Source organism: Falco punctatus, assembly GCF_963210335.1.
Source record: "Falco punctatus genome assembly, chromosome: 4".
NCBI lineage: Eukaryota > Metazoa > Chordata > Aves > Falconiformes > Falconidae > Falco > Falco punctatus.
In genome coordinates, this window is record NC_137583.1 from 109341873 (window position 1) to 109365135 (window position 23263).

The following is a 23263-nucleotide window of genomic DNA, read 5'->3' on the forward strand; positions in this document are numbered from 1 at the left end:
TAGGGATGGGGCTCCTTTTTGCAAACAATGTACAAGGGTAAAAGACGGCCTCTGCGCTGAAAAGTCATTATGGAAAGGTAAATAAGGCACGAATGAGTACAACAAATACTCCCAAGGAATGGGCTGGGACGGACAATGGAAACTGTAATGGGAACATGTTTATACACAAGCCCAGATGAGTATCAGAAGACCCTCCTGGCCTCCTGCCCAGCTGCTATCTCTTGGCAGTTTCCCACAGGCAGTGCAGCAGAAGTGAGTCGTAAACATGTAGTTGTTCTTCAGGAACTTTTATTTTTTTCAGAAAGAAGATTGCTTGCTTATAATATGTGTTGGTGCTCTATATAGTATGGCACAGTTTTTCTTAAGGAGCCAAAGATTCTGAGGAAAAAAAGTTTTTTTAACGATGCGTAAATTTGTTTGTGGGATAGGCAGAAACGGCTAAATGAATCTGGAGCGTGCTGGCTTCTACATGCTTCAAACACAAGCCTCTGAAACTAATTTCTGAAGCTTGCTTTCTTCTTCTCTAATTATGCTTACTGACCTAGAGAACAAACTATAAGTATTTTACAGTTTGCTGTTTATGCATTAATTTTTATTCATATGATTTGTATTTGACGCGTTGATTTGATTTGTAGAAAATCATCTGCATGAGTCAAAGGAACACCAAGGTCTTAGCCTTGTTTCTCTGGAGTTCACCCTCACCAGATTTTGGATTTACATCCACGTTTTGGTGTCCTGTCCAGAAGCACGTGGTGTTGAGCAGTTAACATGCTTTGCAAAATGCTACCCATAGAAGCTGAAGTGTGGATTGATGAAGGTGGCATTAGTTGGCCTTTTATTCAATACTACCTATGTGTGCCAGTTATTTGGTCTGTAGCTCTGGAGAAGGACATTCAAAATGTGTATGTGATGTAGAGAAAGTTATTCAGGCAACTTCCAAAGAGCAAATTAAGTTTGATACGTAATAGATACAGAAAAAAACCCCACCCACAAATGATGCATGGATACTATTATAGAGAAAACCCTAGAGTATTTGTCATAATTTTTCTAGTTTCTGCAAATGCAGTAATGGAAGAATAATAGATTTCTGTGCGTACGAAACATCGCTTATATGCATGACTGCTTTTTGGCTTTGGGCAAGAGAAGTGGTACCTTCCAGGAACGCCGAGGCATTGGGCTTGTCTTTCTGGCAGGTAATGGGATGAGGGTCCTAGGCCTGTTGGGTGGGACAGACCCCTGGTAAGGCTGATCTAAGGTCAGTGAGACTTACTAGAGCTTAGGGAGGGAGAATATTGACGCGAGAGAGGGGAAGAAGGGAATTTACTTGAAAGAAAGGAGCAAGCCAGAGCTTGTAAGTTGAGCAAAGAGAACAGGACCCACAAAGAAAACTTCAGGAGGAAGAGCCAGGAGATACAAAAACATCTGCAAATGTCCAAGTCTGAAACGAGAAATCCTCCCAAACCATCCTTGATGTCTCTGTTCCTGCTTGAACAGGGTGGCGAGCTCTCCGCAGTGCAGCGGCTTCGTGGTACAAGTGTGGCCACACAGGGGTCCCTGCCCAGCAAGTGTCCTTGTGGCCATGCAAACCAGGTTGTGCCAGTCTGAACTTCTCTATCTCTTCCTGATCTGGTCCCAGGTTAATAATTGTTTCCTCCTGTTTAAGATTGTAAGTGCCCTTCTATACTGCCATCTTCTTCCTCAATCATTTGTGAGAGTAAATAAAGTGACCAGAACAATAAAAGTGATGTACGAGTTTGGCAGTGGGTTTTGCCATACCTCAACAAACTCAGTCCAGACACACAACAAAGTGTTTACATTACAGCAGTGGAAAAAGTGCTGAAGAATCAACTGTAATTCAAACAACAGTTTTCTTTTAGACAGGAGTACAGATCAAATTTCATGTTATACAAACTCTTCATACTCTGCGTGGTTTACTATTTTTCAAACCTTCCATGGCCCAATTCATCCCACGTAGGTTTCTGGTTTAGCATTTCCTTAAATTTTTCTGCCTGAAAGTACTTTTCTCCCTTCATCAAGGCACATGGTGTACCTGAGGTTGACTGGATCATTAAAAAATCTGGGTCAGGAGAAGAGTACCATTGGAATGGAATAGCGAGGATAACCGTGATTGCAGACTTATGGCATCTGTAGCAGTTTATACTGGTTTAAAAGTGTCTTGAAGTGATTTCTTACAAACATTAAAAGTCTAAACAGGTTTGTGTAGTTTCCAGAATGTGTATTGGGTTTGGGGATAGCTTTGTTTTGAAAATTTTACTGCAGCAGCAAAAGTTTAGCACATCACCGCCAGCTTTTCTCTTCTTTGCCGGTGCAGGTCCTTAACGGTACTTAGATGTTGACAGATGCCTTATGACAGTCCCCATGCCATCCAGTGACATTCCTGGCCCCCTCACCCCAACAGGTTGTGACGATGTGCAAAACCATCTAAAAGCTGCCTCAGGATCTCAGGTTACTTAACAGGGAATTCACTTGACTGCTCTTAAGGATGATTTGTAGCTTTGCTGTGCTCCCGTCTGTCCCGGCGGTACAGCATTCTGCCTCCTCTGAATGCTTTTCACCCAGAAGTAACCTGCACTAAAGGCTCGTATCGATGTCTGGTTTGTGTTGGAGACTGAAGATTCTTGTCTCCGTCTCAGATGACAGCTGTGCAGCAGTTGTCCGGTATTTTTAAGGGTGTAAAGAACAGGTTTGGGGCTGGATTTGCAACTTCCAAGTGAGGATTCAGTGCCTGAATGCTGTAGAGGAGAGAAACCTGCATTTGTGGGTAGAGCAGCTGCTTGCAGCCTTGCACCATACCCTTTTTCCAGGGTGGATTTTTAGGCTATATTTTTTTCTGTAAAGGTTTTTCACAAATCAACCTCTCCAGGCACCCAGGCTGCCCTAAAATGCCACTTTAGCAGTACAGACTGCGCAGGGCATTCAGGGTTCTGACTAGAACAGCACCACACTCAACTTTGGTTGAAACCAGGTCACTATTTTTGCTTAAAGATTAAAAATGCGTTGCTGCCATGGCAGTTAACCTGTAATAAATACGGAACTGCATTTTGCATTGTAAGATGAGCACACTGTAGCCCTCCAGGCGACTGGGTTGTTTCTCTTGCAGTAACAGTCCTCCCTACCTTCCTCACAGGAGCTGCAAGTTCCTTATGCTTCTTTTGCTTGCTGTTGTGAGCTGTGGTTGGAGCAGGGACACGGGGGGACAGTCTCGTGGGAGCGGGACATACCACTTGAGATTCTTACTCAATGCCTCGGGTTAGGAGTAGGGGAGGAGAAAGGCAAGCGTTGGCAGGAGGGTGGTATTGAAGCTGTTGAACTCACGCTTTTCTGGGGTTTGGTTTCTGATGTATACAGGCTTCTGAAGTTTTAGGAGTTGTAGCTCTGTTCTGTTTACTGAAGGCTTCCCCCCCCCCCCCCCCCCCCCATTTTTTTAAATAAGTTGTCAATCTTGTCTAATTGCTGCAAGTTCCAAGCTGGAGCTTACGCTTACTGTAAGCTGCGTGTTGATAAAACAGAACTTGTTGCTTAAAGAGCCAAGGGGACTTTTTATTATGTGCAACACCAGGCAGTGGTTCAGCAATGACAAAATCCCTAAAACTTGATTTAGTGGGTTAATTAATATCTAGGCTGTTAACTGATTTTAGCTTTTTTTAATAGTTTTTTAAAAACCCCGAGATACGTAACTGGAAACTTTCAAGAGGACAGAGTAGAGGCTTGGCGCTGTATCTTTTAGTCGCAAGCTGTCTTGGCATCTTCGTTCGTTTATTCCTAGGAGAAGCTCTAATGAAGGACAGTTTCTTATTTATCCAAAAATTCAAGCAGATAAGAGAGACACCAGTAAGACAAATCCTACATAAAGCGGTTGTTCACAGCAGCTTGTGCCATTTTGCCAGAAATGCGTGAAAAGGGGGGCAGGGGTACAATTCTGATGTATGTTTAGCAAGGTTCTTGACTAATCTAGCAAAAGTGTTGCCAGTTTCCTGACCTTGCTAGTGTAACAGCAAGTGTTGTGGTGCCATCCTTCGCTCTTCCTCTCCAAACTAGTGGAGATCGTGGCTCTACTTTTAGCAGTAGAATATTCCCAAACAATAGCTATTTTGAAGACAGATTCTCTGCATTATTTTCTAAGTGTGTGCTCTGTGTAACTCTTTAAGTGTTTCCTGCAGTTAATTCTTTGGAGACAATGTGTAAACTATCAGAGTTTGCTGGTGCCTAAAGACATATCTAGAAACAATGACACAAAACGGAACAAACACCATGATGGGGGGTGGGGGTGGGGGTAGCTTCGGCTTTCGAAGCAGTGTGACTGGAGTCTTCATGCCAATTCTTTGTTTAATTGCAACTGACTCTGAATAAAATTTGTCAATGCTTTATGAAAAAATGTCAGGAAGCAAAGAACATCCATGTGTGAGCTCATTAAATGGGTATTTTTTGGAAAGTGCTATACAGCAGGACACAAAAATCAGGACTACCCGGGCAGGGAAGATTCCTACATTAGAACTGCACAGGTTATTCTCCTTCTTGTCCCACCTTGTATCTTGGAAGCGCAACACGTATGTAACACCTGGTGGGAGTTACTAGCAATTTGTGTGACTTTGCCCATAATGTCAATCAATTTTCGGTTTTTACCTAGAAGCTAAGCCATCGTCAGACCACTTGACCACTAACATTTTACTTTCTCACTCACAGAATGTGAACGGTATAAAGTACCACGCCAAGAATGGCCACAGAACACAAATCCGTGTACGCAAACCATTCAAATGTCGCTGTGGAAAGAGTTACAAGACAGCTCAGGGCCTGCGGCACCACACAATCAATTTCCATCCCCCCGTGTCTGCTGAGATTATCAGGAAGATGCAGCAATAACATGCTGGTCACAAATGTGCCAAGAAATCCTCACCAGCAGTTGCTGATTCTGAGAACAGCCACCTTTTTCAGGGGAAGCATTCAGCAACCCTTCAAAAAAATTAAATGCATGCTTTAAAATTTTCTGTAATTTTGGAATGATGTATCTTTGTAGAGTTAATGATTTTGTACATTTGCACATGTAATCATCATACCCATTTTCATTACTTTGAGATAAGGTGCTATAAAAGCTATAGGTTCTAAAGAACATTTTTCTCCAAACAAAACAAACCAACAAAAAAACCCACAAAATTAGGGGGGGCATTGCATATTTAGTTGTACTGAAGTGTTGAATAGGAGTGAGAAGAGGAGAGCTTGGCACTGACATCTGTTCGAGATTGTAATGTGATGAAGACTTTTGATGCATCTGTCACTGTGTGTGCAAAACCAAAACAATACCACCCTCGTCAAACTCTAGTTAACATGCCTTACATAACGGAGTTATCAGTGGAGTAGCAAGTCTTTTAGGTAATGGAAATATAAATAAGAAAGAATGTTTAACATAATATGCTAAAAATATTTTCATACTTAAATAACATACATAAAAAGGTGTGCTTGCTGTATTTTATATTATCTTGCAAATCTTTTTTTTTTCTCCCTCTTGAAATGCTGAAAATCTTACCATTCGATCTAGTAAACAATCACGTTAGTGTTAGAAATTACTTTTTTTTTTTGTACAAGATGTCATATTATGTTCATGCCCATCAAACTTTTGAGGACCAATATCCTAGTCCAACTAAATATTTACCCCTGAACTATCTGTTAGAAAGACACTTGGAAATACTTAAGTGCAAATTTATGTGTGTGTGAGAAACAATTATCTTCATCTCAGATGAAGTTTTAAAGCACTTTGTAGTTCTCTATTGCCAACAGATTTAATGTTTTATGTGTTGCCAATTCTTGCAACTACTGTACGAGGATGTGCCTGTGGTTGCAAATAAAAATTCAAAATTCCACGCATGGTTTAAGGAGGTCTATTACTTGTGCTAAGGGAGTTTCTAATGCCTCTCCCTCACGTTCATTGTATTTTGAGATTTTTCTTTGTGCATTTTTTTGCTTCTCATTGCAGGTAGCTGCATTCCACTTGGAAGTGTCTGTTTAGCTTTATGATTAATTTTGCTAAAATATGACATACGAGCCTTATTGAAGATTAAGTGCTTCTTGCAGCAGGTGGTCAGAGACTGACTTAAAACAAAAGCCAACGTGAGAGCGCTTCGTGTCTGGACCATACCTGAACGTTTCTTTCTTACCATCCTGCCTTGAGCATTCTTCTCTCACAAGTGCTATTCTTGGCGTTCACTCCTACATGGCGAGGGTTAGGGAGGAACTCGCTGTGTTCAGCACAGCCATCGCCTTGCTTACTTCCTGTTCTTTTAAGTGCAAAAGAAAGCTCGGATAAAGGATGAATGAGCTTTCCCACTGGCTTTTTTCCAAAGCTTTAAAGGAAAAATTTGTAAGGATGACAGTTACCTATCCTCCAGCAGAGTAAAAGTCTCGTTAAAACAAACACTTAGGAATCATCCTAATGAGTGTTTAGAACACCCCAATTTCAATAAAGCATCACTTGCTCAAATCCTAGAGGTGACCGTGGTTGCATTGTACAGTGCTGTCAGCTGGGTTTAAAGGATGATCCAGACATGAGAGCCAGAGGTACACACAAGGCCCCAGGCGGCCGCTTCCCACCTTCTGCGGTTTTGGCAACAGATCTGGCCGACAGCTACGTTTTGGCTCTGCTCCTAGTGCAAGAAACTACAGGCTGGGTAAGTTCGTTCAACAGCTAAACAGTCGTAAAACATCATTGTTGCATGTAAATTCCTTTCAACTATAAAAATGAAATTCCAGTTTCTATTTACCTATTCATCGTGACAGTATTATTAAACAGGTAAAGATGGGACTATTTTGTTATACTGTGTATAGTGAATGTATTGTACTGTGTCTGTGAAAAGTGTGCTTTAAATTATATTTTCATATGTTTTGTTGGGGACAAAGTACTTTAAGTTTGAAAGTGACAGAGGTTTGTTTTAGAACTGAAGGCAACTTAAAGAATTCCTGTCAGGAAAGCTGCTTATAAATGTAAATCAAATCACATTTAAAATAAACTGCCTCTGACCTAGAAAGACTGCTCTGCTCGTTGCTGAAGTTCTTGGGCTGCATATTGTCTTTTAGTTGTCTATTCTACTTCGCTATCATCAAACTCCGTATTCAGTAAACACCTGAAGCAACTTAAGCACTACACCATTATGCACGAAATTACACAGAATGCTGCAGCCTTTGATTTAATCAGTCAAAAGGACTTGCGGCTTCACAGGCTTTTTTCTTCCAGTGTCACAACAGGGCACCAGATGAAACTCATGTCAGTGCTACAGCAGCCCCCTCTTAATGGCAGCAAACCCTCTGAAGGAAGGTTTTCGGAAGCAAAGTGGCTGTCGCTGCAAAAGGAGAAATTAAAACCGGAATTCAGTGAGGATGGGGTAGGGGTGGCTGGCTTCTGTCACATACCTGCACACTCCCTGGGCAAGGTACCGAAACGGCCACCCTGGCACAGCTGCTTCAACAGGGAAACCTGCGCAGCAGTTGCCTGTGTACACACACCTGAGAGAAGTCCCTGCTCTGGCACCATCAGGGTTGTCCTGCCCGTGTGGGAAACCAACCAGAGATCTCCCAAGTCTTTACTCATACAACCAACAATATTCCGGGTTTACAGCCTGTTCTCTTATGCTGTTGAGTTACAGTAAGACAAAAAAAACCTGACAACATTTGTTTAGCACTTGCATGCCTTGACCTCAGACCATCCCTTGACATAAAGCTCACAGTTAACAATTCCGCAAGGGCTAACGCAGTAGCTGCTACCCCAGACACGCCGTTTGTGTCACGCAGTTTTTAATAAACCCTGCGCTGCGCAGGATATCGCCTGTGTTCGCAAGAGAACTGCAGCCAGCAGAAGCTACTCAAAGCCTTAATCCCCAGCTCCCTCTCAAACAAAGAGCACACAGCAATGTGAGCAACAGTTTATCGTACAGAGCCGGAATGCCATTTACTTTATGTAAAGCTTAAACTCTTTTCTACTTGCGAATGAAAACAGTGGGAAAAAAAGGACCACTGACTCCATGAATAATTTTGCTTTTAATGTAACAAGACTACTGTACAACAAGTGGAAAGCAGATTTACTTAATACAGTTAAAGTAAATATAAAATATTTAGATACACACACATGGGTTTACTTACTGGAAAGAAATACATAAAGTTAAAACGCAGAAGGTTTTAAAAGCCCTAAGCCAAAAGGAACACAATTCAGTTGTGAAAATATAACGGTATTTGCTACCAAATGCAATTGCAACATAATGGCAATGGTGTTTTTAAAAAAAAACCAAACAATTACTTCTAGACATTTAAGCACAGCAGTTTCTTTCAACTCAAAAATACTGCCTTAAGGTACAACCTACTGAATGTAGCATTATCCCTCAAGGCAAACATTCTACACGTAAAACTGAAGTATTTGCCATTCCTTTGTTGCAAGCATGTAATCTCACAGTACATGCATCTACATTTCAGAAATGTGCTAGAAAACTATATTTTCATAGGGTAAGTAATGTAACTTTCCAATTTAACTGTTACTCAAAGAAAAACTACACAAATTTGCTAGGAGAAACACCTGATCATTACATCTTTAATTGTGTCTCAGTTACCACGGTTGAGAGGTGTTAAGGTGACACTTTTTTTACGCAGCTGAAGAGCATCATGAAGCTGGTCTCATTTATTCTGAGGCCAAGCCACCCCTGTGTCCTTGCAAATTCTACTAAGAAAAGAAATAAATAGCTACATAACAAGGTGGGGTGTTGGGGGGGGGGGGTGTTGGTTGTTTTCTTTTGTAGTATAACGTTAGGTAGAGAAAGAAGATAACCCAACAGCAGCTTACAGCCACGACTTACCACGGCTCCCGTTAGAGTATATTAATTAGCTTTTAATCGGAGGTTTGCACTGTTACAGAAAAGCTGCACTGTCTTTGTTCCAGAACTGGACTACTCAGAGTGGTGAGGTTTTTAAGCTACACTGCAAAACAAAGTATTTAATCAAAATTTAATACGTTCTGATCAAAGTGCGTCTGAACATGCCTCTCGAACCCCTGCTGATCATAGTCGGGCGGGAACTGCTCACTGCACATGGGGCACACCTTCCAGTGGCTCTCAACGTGCTCCTCAAACTTGCTCTGATCGTAGTTGGGTGGAAACATCACATCGCAAAGAGGGCACTTCTTGTGCACGTCGAAACTTCACGAGGACGTGGAGAGAAAGAAAAAAAGGAAACTTAGTTAATCTGTCGTTGCAAAACGAAATACAGCAGTAGGATCCTGCTGCCACCGACGTTAAGAGCTTTACTGCAAGCTTACATTTCAGCAGGCTTTGTATTCAACCAAGTATCCTACAGTTAATTTAAATGTATTTTGCTGAAAGCGCTCAATACAGTTAAAGTAGTTTTACGCAGGAATTCCAAAATAACCTGGCATTTTAAAAGCGACATAATTTTGACATAATTCCAGCTACCACTGAATACAAATCTAGTGAATGTCTTAATGGCCAAGCAGTTTCATGGGAAACCACTCACTCTGCTCATAAATGCTTGCTCTTAGCAAACATAACACTTTATAAAAGCTCTAAACTTAGGTTCACAATTAGGTTGGAAAGAGAGAGGGGAAAAAACCAAAAGTTATTCATTCATTTACTTAAAAAAGTGTCCAAATTCCATCAAAATAAGGTATAGCACAAACAGCCTACCCACTCGCCCAGCCTATTCTCTGACAGTTAACTGTAAAACAAACACTGATTGAAAATGCTTAACTGTCATCTCCCTCCGCTACCCTTGAGTAAAAAACTCCAGTTACACAGAAACCCATCCATGCCATTAAAGACCAATAAAAGATAACGCTTACCTGGAGTCAAAGCAGAAACCCGTTCCACGTTCATGCAAGAGAAGACTTGGAGGATCAGGAGCTGAAGGAGCAGCGTTGTCATCATCCTATTAAAAAAAGGACGTATTTTAAATGATAGCCTCTAGAAACAGCTTTTTTTTCCCCTCCAGATGCATTGCTGCTATCAAGCGTAAACATGATAAAATGAAAGGTAAATTTTATCCATCTCTGCAGCGTAAGTTTCACTTCAGCATACAAAAGGGAGACATGGTTTGTGAACGTTAAAAGCTAAGCACAGGCTGCCTTTTGACCACGGATCTAGAGCAGAACTCTGTGCCGGCACCGCCAGAATGCTTCTGCTAACGCAGGAGCTAAGGACATGCTGGTCACCTCACCGTTAATGCCTGGGGGTGAAGTCGGAACAGAAAAACCTGTGTTGAACTGAACGCAGGGCACCACACTACAAACCGTACTAGCGTTCGATCGAAAGTTGAAACTCAAAAAATAAACTAGACAATAGAATGTCAAGTCAGCCTTCAAAAAAAAAAAAAAAAAAAGCGTCAATTTGAATTTCAGCAAGGTGAAAAGAGACATCGATTTTAATGCACACGCTTGCCTCCCAACGGTCAGGTGTGAGTGATCTGCCTACACCGCTCTCACCAGCCAAGCATGTCACGTTTCACGCGGCCGTCAGGCACGTCAGCTAAATTGCCCAGTTCGGCTGCTTCCTCTCATCAGCTCTGTCAGCTGCGCTCTCCCTCCAGGGCCACTAACAGCACATAAATAGCTGCAGCAGGCACTGATGAGGATCGCTCTGCTGATGGACAAGCAGGTTTGCCTCAGAGCTCCTACCAGGTTAGGAAGGCAGGTCGGCCTCGAGGGAATACGCTGCTCCGCACTTCTCACAAAAGGAGAAAGAAAGCTGCCCGCAGCGGGGAATTCTCAAGCAGAAAAATGAAGAATACCTGCTACAGTGACTGGACTCCAAGAGTCCCCTTCTGACAAGCAAGGGGTCAGCACACTTACATTTTGCAGATTTTAGGGTTAGTTTTTTTAATTCTGTGATTACATTATTACAAATTAAGATTTAAATAGAACAGTGATGCAAGCAAACGATCAGTGGAAGAAAACAGCACAAAAGTAAGTCGAAGGAGAAGGAAGAAAATCAGAACTGTGTTTCTAAACCCATTCTTTGTGCAACTATATATCAAACTATATATACAGCATCTTGGTTCTGGTTTGCAATTAGGTAATGCAAGCACAAAACCTCATTTCAAGGAGGGAATACAAGTAAATTCAGCAAGATTTTTGAAACTCCAACTCCTAGATACTTTTCATTTCAAAAACACCTTACATACAAGAATTAATAATTATTTAGCTGATCTTCAAAAATGGATGTGCAAGGGACCATATAAAACAGCATACGTGCTGTGTGTTTCATACAGATAGCTAATATGGATATTCAAACACATTTATTTCTAGGCTAACATACTTTGTCCTTATGAAGAGTTAATGGAACAGGGCAGGATGGGAAGATTCCCTCAATATTTTCCTTCTCCTGACAACAGCTGTTTAGTTTCAACCATTTAACATTTCCATTAAGCAAATAGCGGGGCTGGCTGTGACAGATGCTAGCAACAGACATATTTTCCAGTCTAACTTGCTTGCTTTGCACCTGCAGTAAAAAGGCCATATGGGTTTTTAAGTATTATTTGTTCCTTTCATCACAGAAGAGATAGGATGTATGTATTAAAGAAGAAAAACTATTTAAGTACTCGTGCTACAATGCTACAGCTTATATACAGCATCAAAAACATGACAGATTTGCTAAGTACCAACCAGACTGTAAGCAGACCAGGACTTATCTGAGAAAATCAGTATGTACCTTCCTTAAGAAAAAAAAAGTTCCACTACAAACACAGGCTGAATTAATATTTAAATCCCTAGAAAATACTGTCTTATTCTTTATTGTTTGTCACTGAAGTTACCTGAACACAAGGCATTTTTGTCACAGCACTTAATACTTGGTTACAAGACGAAGGTGGAAGAGGTACTTTTCTGGTGAAAGGGCTCTTCAGCCTCAAATTCCCTAAGTAAGCTTTGTTTAGGACAGATTAGCCAACCCAATGACAAATGCAAAGGTTATTCATTGTATTAAGTGTTACTCATTTTAGTTGAGTAAGGAGTCTGGATTTAACAATGCTAAATATTAGCTTAGTCTATAAGGGCATTAACCTAAATTACGTGGCTAACATGATGGAGATGTCTGTCTTTTCCCATTCCAAACTATCGATGCATTCAACAAAACCCAGCTTTTAGAAAGGGGCTTGACAAGGCCTGAGAGAAACCCCTGACCTGAACGCCCAACTGTAACAGAACTCATCATTCCCAAGTAATCCATCTTCCATGCAAGTGTTAAAATACCACAGAAATTTTAGTTTCTCTGTCAGAAAAGGAAATCTCTCTGTCTTTATGCAGGCATTACACAAAGATTAAAATGGACTGAGTGAGTGGCAAATGAAATATGTTCATGTAACACATTATTCAAGTAGAAGTGATCTTACCCATACCCTCCATCCATTTATATTAGCTGTGTCAGCAGAAGCAGACTGCTTTAGCATCCCCACATGTATATTTCTGCTCTACCAACCACAGTACATGGGAAACCAAAGGTTTTAATTAGAATCAACAAAATGCAAACCGATTTATATGAAGGTTTGCCATTTAAAAAAAAAAAAAAAAAAAAGTCAGCACCGCTTGTCCACCTTACGTAAAGCTTTAATAAGTTAATAGGTTGGGTGAGTTTTTCACATCATTCACTAGTCAATTTAGTTATTTGTTCAGCATTTTACCCACCCTATTTTTCTTTTTTAAAAAAACAAACAACAAACAAACAAAAAACCCCACTGGTTACTGCTGGTTGCTTGGCAAGATTGAATTGTTTACATCTCTTGCCTTTTCAGCTTCTAGCAAGTATGATACCCTACCCTGTAAAAATGTAACATTCCTCCTCATTCCTCTTTTCACAAAACTGATTTGAAAAAGAATATGATGCTTTCCCCTACACTGGCACACACGCTATATCCTGCATTGCTGCCTTGTAACTGCTAGCTTGGCCAAAAGGCAAGGACAAGTAACTAACAGTTTAAAAAAAACAAAAAAAAAAAAAACAAAAAAACCCACCAAAAAAACCCAAAACCTAAAGGCTTTTCTGATGTCACAGTAACATTAAGTTTGCTATGTCCTAAGGATATAGCTTTCTCATGACCCAATTCAATTAACTGTAAAAGCCATACTGTGTGTTCCTTATAGCAGCTTCCAAACTGTGCACCACAGAAAAATGACATTACTAAATATGTATTGATATCATGCTGTTAAGATAAGGAAAGCCTGACTCTTCAGTGTACTTTTGCTCTTGGCCAAGTATATAAAGAAAGATCAGTTCTTAACCTTTTGTTATGCTTAATCCAAACAAGAAGAATGCAAATCAATAGCGAGCATACAGAGATTACCGTGTCATTAAAGAACGGTCAAACATTAACAGTGAGAACTTTACATACAGAATACAATCACCAATAACTAAAGATTCTCATGCACTGCCCTCAGGTAACCTGGAACTTCTGGAAAACACTGAAAATATCCCATTGTACTGGACTCCAACAACTGTCTGTCATTTAAGATGGGCAAAACTCCTAAAGTGTACCCTGTAAAATGGAACTATACGAAGAGAGGACGGATCTTACTCATCTGCGTTCACAATCACTCAGTGCCCAGTTTCTTCCAGCTAGTATAACCAGTTATATGCTCTTTACTCTAAATGGCATTACACGTGCTTTACAACCCAACATTTAAAACCCAGTCACTCTCTCGTGGTAAAACAAACCATGTCCTGAAGATTCAAAAGCCAAAATAAGTCCAGTTGAAGCTGCTTTACAGAACAAGTTTGACAGTAACTGCCCGTACACCAGAACTCCATGGCTCAGCCTATGCTGTACTTTAAGCACAGACATCAGCCTGCCCTCAGGACGCCACGGTCAAGTCATCCAAGTTAGGGAGTACGGGCTTCCATCCAAGGATTTTGAGAAAGAGACAGTTTAACCTGCCCTTCGTGTAGACCCAGACCCAGCTTTTTTGCACTCCAGACTGACGACTAGGGATGTGGCTGCATGTACTTAGTCAAAGACCTCTACAGTGCCCTGCAGTGATGTAACGCAGTTGATACGTGGCCTCAGGTCCTTAAGAGTCTGGGATCAAGTACCCACAGGCTGGCCCAGGTGGTTATGTAGCATATAAGTACCAGGCCTTCTGAATTTAGAAGTTTGCATAATTACGTTAACGAACTGTAAAATATGCCTTTAACATCATGACAACTATTATGACTGGGCTGTAACTCTGACTCTTTACAATTGCCACAATGAGCTCCACAGATTGCATGAATCATAAAGATAAAATACAGTATTACACAATAAAGCATGGGTTAAAAAAAAAAAAAAAAAAAAAAAAAAGGAGGTGGGGGAGGGGGTGCCACTAGAAGAGGAAGAAGGGAAAGCCAGACATTAACTGGCAGAAATAAGCGCAACCCACCTAGTTTTACCAAAACTAACCCATTTTGTCTCACGTACTACTTTCATAATCACAACTGTAAGCAGTTCCAAGATTGCCAAACAGAAATTAGAAACAAAGCCGCGTGACACTGTACAAAAGCCACAGACTTGAACACTCCCCCTCTCCAATTTCTACAGATCGTTTTAACACGCAGCAGTAAGCAAACTGATACCCACCATAAGCTTTAAATAATAAATGAACAGGCACACTGCTAATGTATAGTGCAGGTAAACTGGGAAGAAAAGTACGTTTTCTTTCTGTGCTTCAGCTCTGCTGCAGGAGGGATATCAAACAGACTCTCTCAAGTCTCTCTACCTCTCTGCCAGCAGGCTGATGTCCCAAGAGGCACCTGGATACCAACAGCTCCTTACATGTCTATCCTATACAAAAGATAGTAATTGGCTGACAGGGTAAGATCAGGGAAATAAAGTGTAATGTTTTGTTGGGTTTTTTTTTTCCTAGAATAAAGGCCACTTTGATTTAATCTCAAAAAAATATTCTGACCTGGTTGTCAGTTGCCAAAAGTTACACTCTCCATCCCCCACAAATTTACTGTGACTAACAACATTGTTTAAGAGTCTCAGGACAGTTATTCTGGGCTTACTGCCAACTGTAATCAGGACTACAGTTCTAAAACTCACACTTCAGCATTAAAAATATGAATATGTTTTGTTTATGGATCTCTCCCATACATACCCTGCTTCTAGAAACTATTTGCTCCAAATGAATACATTTTGGTCAATTATGGGAGCATGAGCAAATGGAAAGTTAGTGCTGAGTAGATGACGCAGGAACTTGTGGCAGGTCAACTATTCTACACAAAATCACCACTGTGTGGACCAGCTTATCCCTCTCAGAAATCATGGTTTAATTGGCCTATGAGTTCCAAAAGCAAAAGTTATCAAGAATTTTGGAAAGCCTTCAAGTCACACAAAACTGATGTTTTGTCATGTCAACCAAATACATGGATGTGCCTGTTCCCAATAAAAAAAAAACAAACAATTTTGGGAGAAACTAAACTGGAACACAAAAGCAACAAACAAAAATTAAAGAAACATCTGCAGATGTATCTTTACTTGGGTCTACAACTCAGAGTAACTTGAGACAGTAAAGGCAGCATAAGTTTCAGTATAGCAGGAGTATCACCATCACCTGATCTTACACCACTAGTCAAAATAATGGCCAGTAACAAAAATATATTTACTCAGAAAGGGAACCCTACTACACTTGGGGTAAGGGCAAACAGTGTTCTCCTTCGGAATGTGGAAACCAAGTTCAGGTCACATTTGAAGCGAACACCTCAGCAAAAGGACCATCTCAATCATGAGCTTGAGAGGTTTGTAGCTTATCAGTAGGAAAGACAAAACGACTTTGCAGAGGCTTACAAAGATAGCAGCTGTACTCCACAGAACTGAAGATCAAATGATTAGCTGCAGGTACAGAAGCATCCCCAGGAAAAGTAATTCATGCACAACTTCAGCATGATAATAATCCTCCTAAAGTGAGCTCAGGGCATCTGTGATGTCTTTCCTTCTGTAACTGGGAATGAAACAAACCCTAGCAATGCATCCAGTACTATACAGCTATGCAAAAAACCCTGCCTCACTAGGCCAAACATGCTCTTAAGGAGCGTACAGAACTCCTGACGGTGGAGGAAGGAAGCAGCAGTGAGCGAACACAGACTAAGCTGGTACCCTTCTTCCCCATCGCCAACCAAAAGGATAGTTACCATCTTGTGCCACGCTTCTAATCTATTAATATAATTAAAAGTCTCACATTCCCTCCTTAGGATAGGTAGGAAGATCAACCAAGGCTGGCTCACTGAGATTAAAAAGGTGTGTTGCTAAAAAGTACACATGATGGCAGCCCACATGAGCTCAACAGATTGACAAGTTTTTCTTCATTGGGAAGGGAAATAGAGAACCACCTTTCTGTTAATGTACAGAACTATGGTTGATCCATACCAGAAAGCGATTTACAAGTCTAATGACACAGAATAGAAACATGACCTTTTTTCATACACTGCAGACTAGGTACCCCGAGTTAGATCTTTTCAGTACAAGACAAAAAGCAGATAAAATGGATCATTACCCAGGAACACAAGATGCCTTCAGGCAAAAGTAAACTCAGCATCTCAAACAAGTCTGTTACAAGACTGATGAAGAAAGTTTGCATTACAAAACAAACAAAAAATCCAAATCAAACAAAAACACCCTCAGTTCAATTAGAAGAATCAAGTTTTACCACACAAGAAACAAAAGAGCTAAGGAATCCTGACTTTCTCTGGATTCGCCTTGCACTCCCTCTGATACTTCTCCCCCCACATCACCTCATGTTCTCTTTTTTATTTGGATTAGTGACCAGTTTGCAGCCATGATCAGGCTGATGAGCCAGCTGTCGGCTGCCTGTTAGAACAAGAATTTATTAAGATCTCTATCTTATCCCAAGCAATTGTCAAAAAACCTGTTAGAAAGTCAGTATCTAACACCTCTACCACATGTCAAACATGGCTGAAGTTAGCAGAAGCAAGGAAAAAACAATATTCAGAAAGAAATAAAAAATGGGGGTAAGAAGGCAAAATAAAAATCTGAACAAACTGGAAGAGACCCTTGTTTTGAGCTAATGCCAGAGTACAGATGAACAGAAAACGGGTATTCCTCTTCACGTCAATTCACAGCACAAATAATGCTGCATAAGTAGTTTAAGTGCTGGAAGGGTCCAATGAAAGCAAAGGCTTTAAAAATCAAGGACTATCAACATGTAAAGTGGAAACATGCAAATGGAAAAACGCACAGAGACACTTGATTCTTTCTGTGGTGCTGACGCAGACAATGCCGCAGTTGGAAACAGCGAAACTCAACATTTACAATGAAAGATGGTCAAGGTAGTAACAACTGCAGAGATGTGGTCTGTAGGCCTGAAGCAATTATACCTAATTCTCCATCCAGCAAACACCTCTGGGAGAAGCATTCCAGTTTTCTCCTCTGTCATTGAGATTCTTTATATAGTTACTCAACTGCAGAGGAACATAAACAGCAACTACAGCAGGTTAAGCTTGACTTGCTAGACCCCCCTCTAGTTTGATGACTTAGCCCTTAGGCTAGGTGAATATCCTAAAGGAAAGGAGCTCCCATTCATTTGTAGCCTTCATTCTGTAGAAGCAAGTCACAAAGTTTCTCTCACACATGCATGCACAGACTTCCCTATTCTTACCTTACAGACTGAAAAAAGCCTATTTTAGTCATATCTGATAAGTCCGTTGGCCACTGTGTGTATACAACCCCTACTTCATTCTCCTGTGCATCATAGTACTGGCCCAGGGTCTCAAGGATGTGTCAGCTTAAATAATGTAGACATTTCTCATCACAGGTACACCACCACCAAAGCAGCCATGAAGTGGTGACAGTGACCACAACACCCTCAAGTTCTTAAACTGACGTAACAGGTAGTAATAGGAACGTGGAGAGGATGGAAAGGAAGATGACAGAAAATGGTAATAAAGAAAGCAAGGCTACAAATCCTTTTCTTCTGGGAGGAAATCCTCCTCCAACAAAAGGCTCTCTACATCTCAATGGTTTAATAATGCCAAGAACTACATCTTAAACAGGTTATTTTAAAAACCAGTACAACAACCGGTAATCTCTTCATATTTATCACTTTGTATTTGCTGTTTCTTCTGCATAAATGACAGGCACGCCTTATACTGAGTTACCAACGTATATGAAAATTTTCCCTGGTTATTTCTTTAAATACTCTATCAGAACTGTTTTATCTTTGGCATATTACTAAGTCTCTCTAGAAAGTTTCCTGCAACTATTAATTTCCATGTGAATTTGTACACTACACATCCAGTCTGTTTTTGAGAGGAGCAAGCAACTGTCTCTCATTTGGAAGCGAAAAAATAAAGGTATGAATAATTTGATTTAAAGGCAATTTTTCTCAAGTTGATCTTTGTTTAAGTCTGTTATATTCCATCTCATTACAAAAATCCAAGCTGTGTCAACAAATGAGCACAAGACTCTAGCACTGTTTCTCTTGGGTTTGCAAGAGGGCAAAGCACATAGATCAGAAAGAACGCACTGCTAATTAAACTGAAGCAGATGACTAAAGAAGAGAAGAGCTTGTCATACGTAATATCTACATCAAGAATGATCAGATTTAATATGCAAAATGTGAAGTAAAGGTGGGCAACAGCATTAAGCTCACATTCTAGACCTTGAACAGGCTGCAAAAGTTCTGACAGTTTCTCTAATTATTCACAGTAATGGACACTGGGGGCAAAAGGTAGGAGGGAAAAATACATTTTTCTCCATTATAGGTGCTGAGCACCAGGGCTAAAATCATGCCTGTCTGAACACTGATCAGTTTCTGCAAAGGTTAATAGCAATTAAATGTGGCAAACTAGACTAAATGAGAAACAGGTCATGATACCACTGTACTTGCAAAGAGCACAATACTTTGCGGAAAGGTATTTCTTGTTTAATATTTTTGAAGGTGCCAGAGTACTTTGAATAAGAGTAGTAAGTCTGCTCCTGTTCAAATGAAGACATACAGTCCAGTTTATTAGAGAAGCCAATGTTTTTATACAGGATGTGCTAGTTAACTGTACTAAAAAGAAAAGCTAACCAATTTCCAACTTAAAACACACAAAGCCCTAAAAAAAAAAAAAAAGGGGGGGGGGGAGAATCTGTCACTTTCAGTTTAATCCGCTTTAGATAAGTCAATTAGCTCTTCCAAATACATGTCTACCAGCAAAAAACATTCAAAACTGAAATTAATAAATGCAGAATTCCAAAAGACAGAACAAGAGATTAATAAAGCATCTAATATGATACAAATTTTCATCCAGCATTTAACTGAAAATACTAGCATCAGAACCCTTTAAATCTTTGTTTTGTTACAATTTAGTTCCTACATACAGCTATAAAATGAACAAGAAGCGGCTACATTTTGAGCCCATGTTCTACCACACAGGAGAGAAAAAAAAATAATCAGAATGGGTTGAGGTTACTTGGATATTTCTACTTTAGTATTTAAAGAGATTAAGAAGCTACTTGTCGTAATACCAACACAAGCTGTCAGTAACTCAAGAGACTGGGGGAACAAGTATATTATGATCAACAGACGTGCAGTGTTTTCTCCTTCAAAACAAGCAAAATTCACCTAGAACATTGTTCGGGGAAAAGAAAACATCAGTTCTGGATTTACCAAACAATAAATAAGGTTTATCAGATACTGAAAACCTATGTGCAACTCTTGATTACTCATTAGGAAACATATCAAGAAAAAATTAATAAAAAAGGTAACTTGCATTGCTGTCCTCAGGATCTTCTAAACCATCAGGCCGACTAAGATTGCGTGAAGGCTGACTACACACTACATCATCTTCTAGCTCCCAAAAGGAAGTTCTAACAGGTGGTCTTTGGATCTCATCAGGATTAAAAGCACCATCTGCTCCATCTGAAGAAAAATTAATTAGAGCATCTTTGTTCAGTAGTTTGTATTTTGAGATTACAGATGCGCTACCTTATATTTAAAAATCAAAATTTAAAATACATTTTAGTTTAGATAATACAAAACAATAGAAATTACCTTTTTCAATAGGTGTTTCTTTCTCATCAGCAAAATAAAGGCACTTTATTGATTCTCATCAGTCAATAAAGGCTCTGTACACCAGTATAAAGATTGTTGGTACTTAATCTGCATTAAATGAGCCATTGTTTTTGAAACAATGAAAGAGAAATTACATGGGGTGGGGGAGAGTGGAATTCACTTACCTCTTCTTTCCTGAATTGCATAAGGGTTTCCATATTGCAATACTGGTAGTCTACTTGGCACTGCAGGAACTGGTCCGTTTTCCTCCGAATACGGGTTGTGAAAAAGTAATGTCTGTTGTGAAATCTGTCCTTCCATCATCCTTCCAGCTTGATTTCCTGGTGTCCTGCCAAGTTCCTAAATAGTGCAAAGTTTAAAATGTACTTAACCTATGGAGCCATAGCAAAGTTTGATATTTTTATCAGCTATTTAATTTTTTTAAAAAAATCTGCTAACCTTCCCACTGTATTTTCGTCTTGATCTAGTGCCAAATATACCACACATACAATAGTCAAAGAAAATGCAAAGAGATCTTAAAGAATTTTTTTCTCTTCTTTCGTCACCAGTTAATTCAAATTACAGAAACAGAAATGCCACATTTTTCAAGAAAAATCTGCATCCTTTTTACAATGAAGAAGAATCAGTTAAATAGGTAAACAATGTGTTGATGAACAATAACACCTAAAGACAATGTGCAGTGTGAAAATGTTTTTAAAGTTAACATCTAAAAAAAATTTTTATCATACCATACTGTTCAAGAATATACCATTTTAGTATTTAATATATACAACCTTGACATAATTCCTGATGAAGTCACGAGTGGCAGATATTTTAAGAATAAAGAGTGTTAAAACAAACTTTTGCTCAGTGTCCTTCATATGCACACACACTGTGATTCTGCTTGGTGATCACGTTCCACTTGTAATTATTAGGGTTTTTTTTAGTTGTTATTATGTCAAAATATTTCTATTACTATTATACCACGTATAGCCAAAAAGCTCCTTGTCCTATCACTACTAACAGCTGAAATTTTTGAGTGTTTCTCCTTGTTGTGAACAGAAAGAAGAAAAGGGAATGTTTGTTTTTTTCAATTAATATCAGTATTATCTGCAATGTGGAGACGTGGTTTGTGGCTTGCAGTAACCAAAGATACGAGAACAGTTTCGAGGGGCACTGTAAAGCAGACTAACCCAGATGGCACCTTTTTGTTCTTACATTCAAAAAACACAGATTGTACTCTATAAAAAAATTACAGTCTAAATGTAAATCAAAGGGAGAGGTTTCTACATCGAAAGCATGAAGTTGTCAGCTTCATAGTGGGCATGAGCAAAAGGCTAGTTTGCAGGAACACCCTGAAGAAAACGGGTACTCAGTAGAAATCTCTCTCCAAAACATAACAGCAAGGAAAAAAGCACACAAGCACGCATATTTGAAAATGTAACAGAAAAACAATGAAGCATGGTCTCACAGGTCAATTCACGATATTTGAATAGGGGAAGGAAGAACATAAGAGACTAGTAGGTCAGGAAAGATCTGGAAACGATCCTGAAAACATAGCAAGTAACTCCTGATAAATGCAGCAGACACTGACAGGCAAAACAACAGGATAGGAAAATGCTGTGTACCCTACAACACTGTCTGATCGAAAACAAGCAAGAGAAGGTTTCTCCTGTCACGGCCAGAATGGGCTACAGCAGGTGTGACAGTTCTATCGAAATTCCAGGCAAGATTTTAATCTTGATGAAGGAGCTAAAGGAGACCATATTATAGATACTTTACATCAACAGGATTTAGGTAAACACTGGGATAACAAACACTTAGATGTAGGTCAGACTGAAGACAATTTGCTTTATCTGTACTTTTTTTCTGTAATTTATTCCGTACTATAACCTAGGTAAGGTGGTCATGGAACTAAGCAATCATAAAACGGCCCCTGGATATATAAACAAACTCAGCACTAACTGCTAGACTGATTGCTTAATTCTCTTTCCTTGATAAAACTCAGACAATTGATTCCAGGAAGTAAAATGACTACTCAAGGTTGGTATTTTCTACTTATATTACCAAATAGAAATTAGTGCAATTTTTCATAAAGGTAATCCAGACAAGGTTACTTGCTTCAAGTAATATTCATACTACAAGCACCATACGGAACAAAACCACACTTGTCTAAAATGACAAATGAGGTTTTCAATCCATGAGAAGCTGTATTTTCATACACAGATTTCAAAGTTACTACAGTTCCTGTGAAAAATAATTTGCCCTCTATGAATGTAGCGAGGAAAGTTCTAATTCATCCTTCTTCCTGCTCCTTTATATCCTCACCCTGCTTTATATATGTATATTTACAGCTCAGTGAGGGTTTGTGTGTAGCTTGCTTCCAAAACTCAGTGTTTTCATGTAAAATATAAAACTGTTCAATTTGAGGGGCTTAAATGCTTTACGCAATTCTGTTCTGCAAATATTTGTATCAGAAAGGCAATTATTTCAGAAAAGCTCGAACAGAACTCTTACAAAAATTAATATACTTAAAACACTAGATTATTGAATATAATCCATAAAGATCATTATTATAAACTACTAAAGGGTTTTCATAATGTGTAAACCATTAAAAATCTAAACCTATATATATATGTGTGTGTGCATGTTAAAAGCAATTAAAGTGACTTAAGTGTGGTCAGTGCATCAGCTGTAATTTATCCAAAGAAAAGTATTCCTCATCCTTCCATTTATTAAAATGGCTTTAGGGAGAGAGAGCATGTATGCCAGGAATATCCAAAGGAATATGTCATTTACAATTCAGAACCAAGAAAAAAAAAATCTGAGATGTAAAAATGAAAATCATTAAAAACAAGAGGTTGTTAAGAGAGGTATGCTTTCCAGTCATTTTGTTCTTTCTGGTTAGCATTTTATTCTGGGTTCATGTTTAATATTTGCTAATGTAATGTCAACAAAAAACTCAGAGATGGAAGTGTGCCATTTCCCCAGAAGACTTTAAATTGAAACTCAAAGCCAAGACTTCGACTACCTATTTAACTCAATATGTTGTTTCTTAAAAACAAGCAAACTTCAGCCCAAACTCTAGAACACAGAAATGCAAAAATCAAGTAGCCGTAAATACGCTGAAAACGAAACACCACTCAAATGAAAGACGACAGAAATTATACATTTATTGTTAAACATGTACTATCAGGTTTCAGGCCTAAAGTGTTTAGACTCCAACAGCAACATCTTAAA

At 39.4% G+C, this 23263-nt stretch overlaps 2 protein-coding genes across 8 annotated transcripts in view; one reads left to right on the forward strand and one right to left on the reverse strand.

The window, feature by feature from the left end:
• The window catches only part of JAZF1 (JAZF zinc finger 1), a 195502-nt gene extending 188465 nt beyond the window's left edge, over positions 1–7037 (forward strand). Inside the window, exon 5 of the mRNA XM_080386506.1 lies at positions 4705–7037. Within this exon, the coding sequence (XP_080242632.1) occupies positions 4705–4881 (177 nt within the window). The 3' untranslated portion in view covers positions 4882–7037. The remainder of the gene's footprint in view (positions 1–4704) is intronic.
• A 1245-nt stretch (positions 7038–8282) lies between these two features.
• Positions 8283–23263, reverse strand: part of TAX1BP1 (Tax1 binding protein 1) — a 66309-nt gene continuing 51328 nt past the window's right edge. For all 7 annotated transcript variants that reach the window (XM_080386497.1, XM_080386498.1, XM_080386492.1 and 4 more), the window contains 4 exons: positions 20209–20383; positions 19743–19891; positions 9848–9933; positions 8283–9188 (listed from right to left, as the gene is read on the reverse strand). In XM_080386497.1, coding sequence (XP_080242623.1) covers positions 8987–9188; positions 9848–9933; positions 19743–19891; positions 20209–20383 — 612 coding nt within the window. In that variant the 3' untranslated portion in view covers positions 8283–8986. The remainder of the gene's footprint in view (positions 9189–9847; positions 9934–19742; positions 19892–20208; positions 20384–23263) is intronic.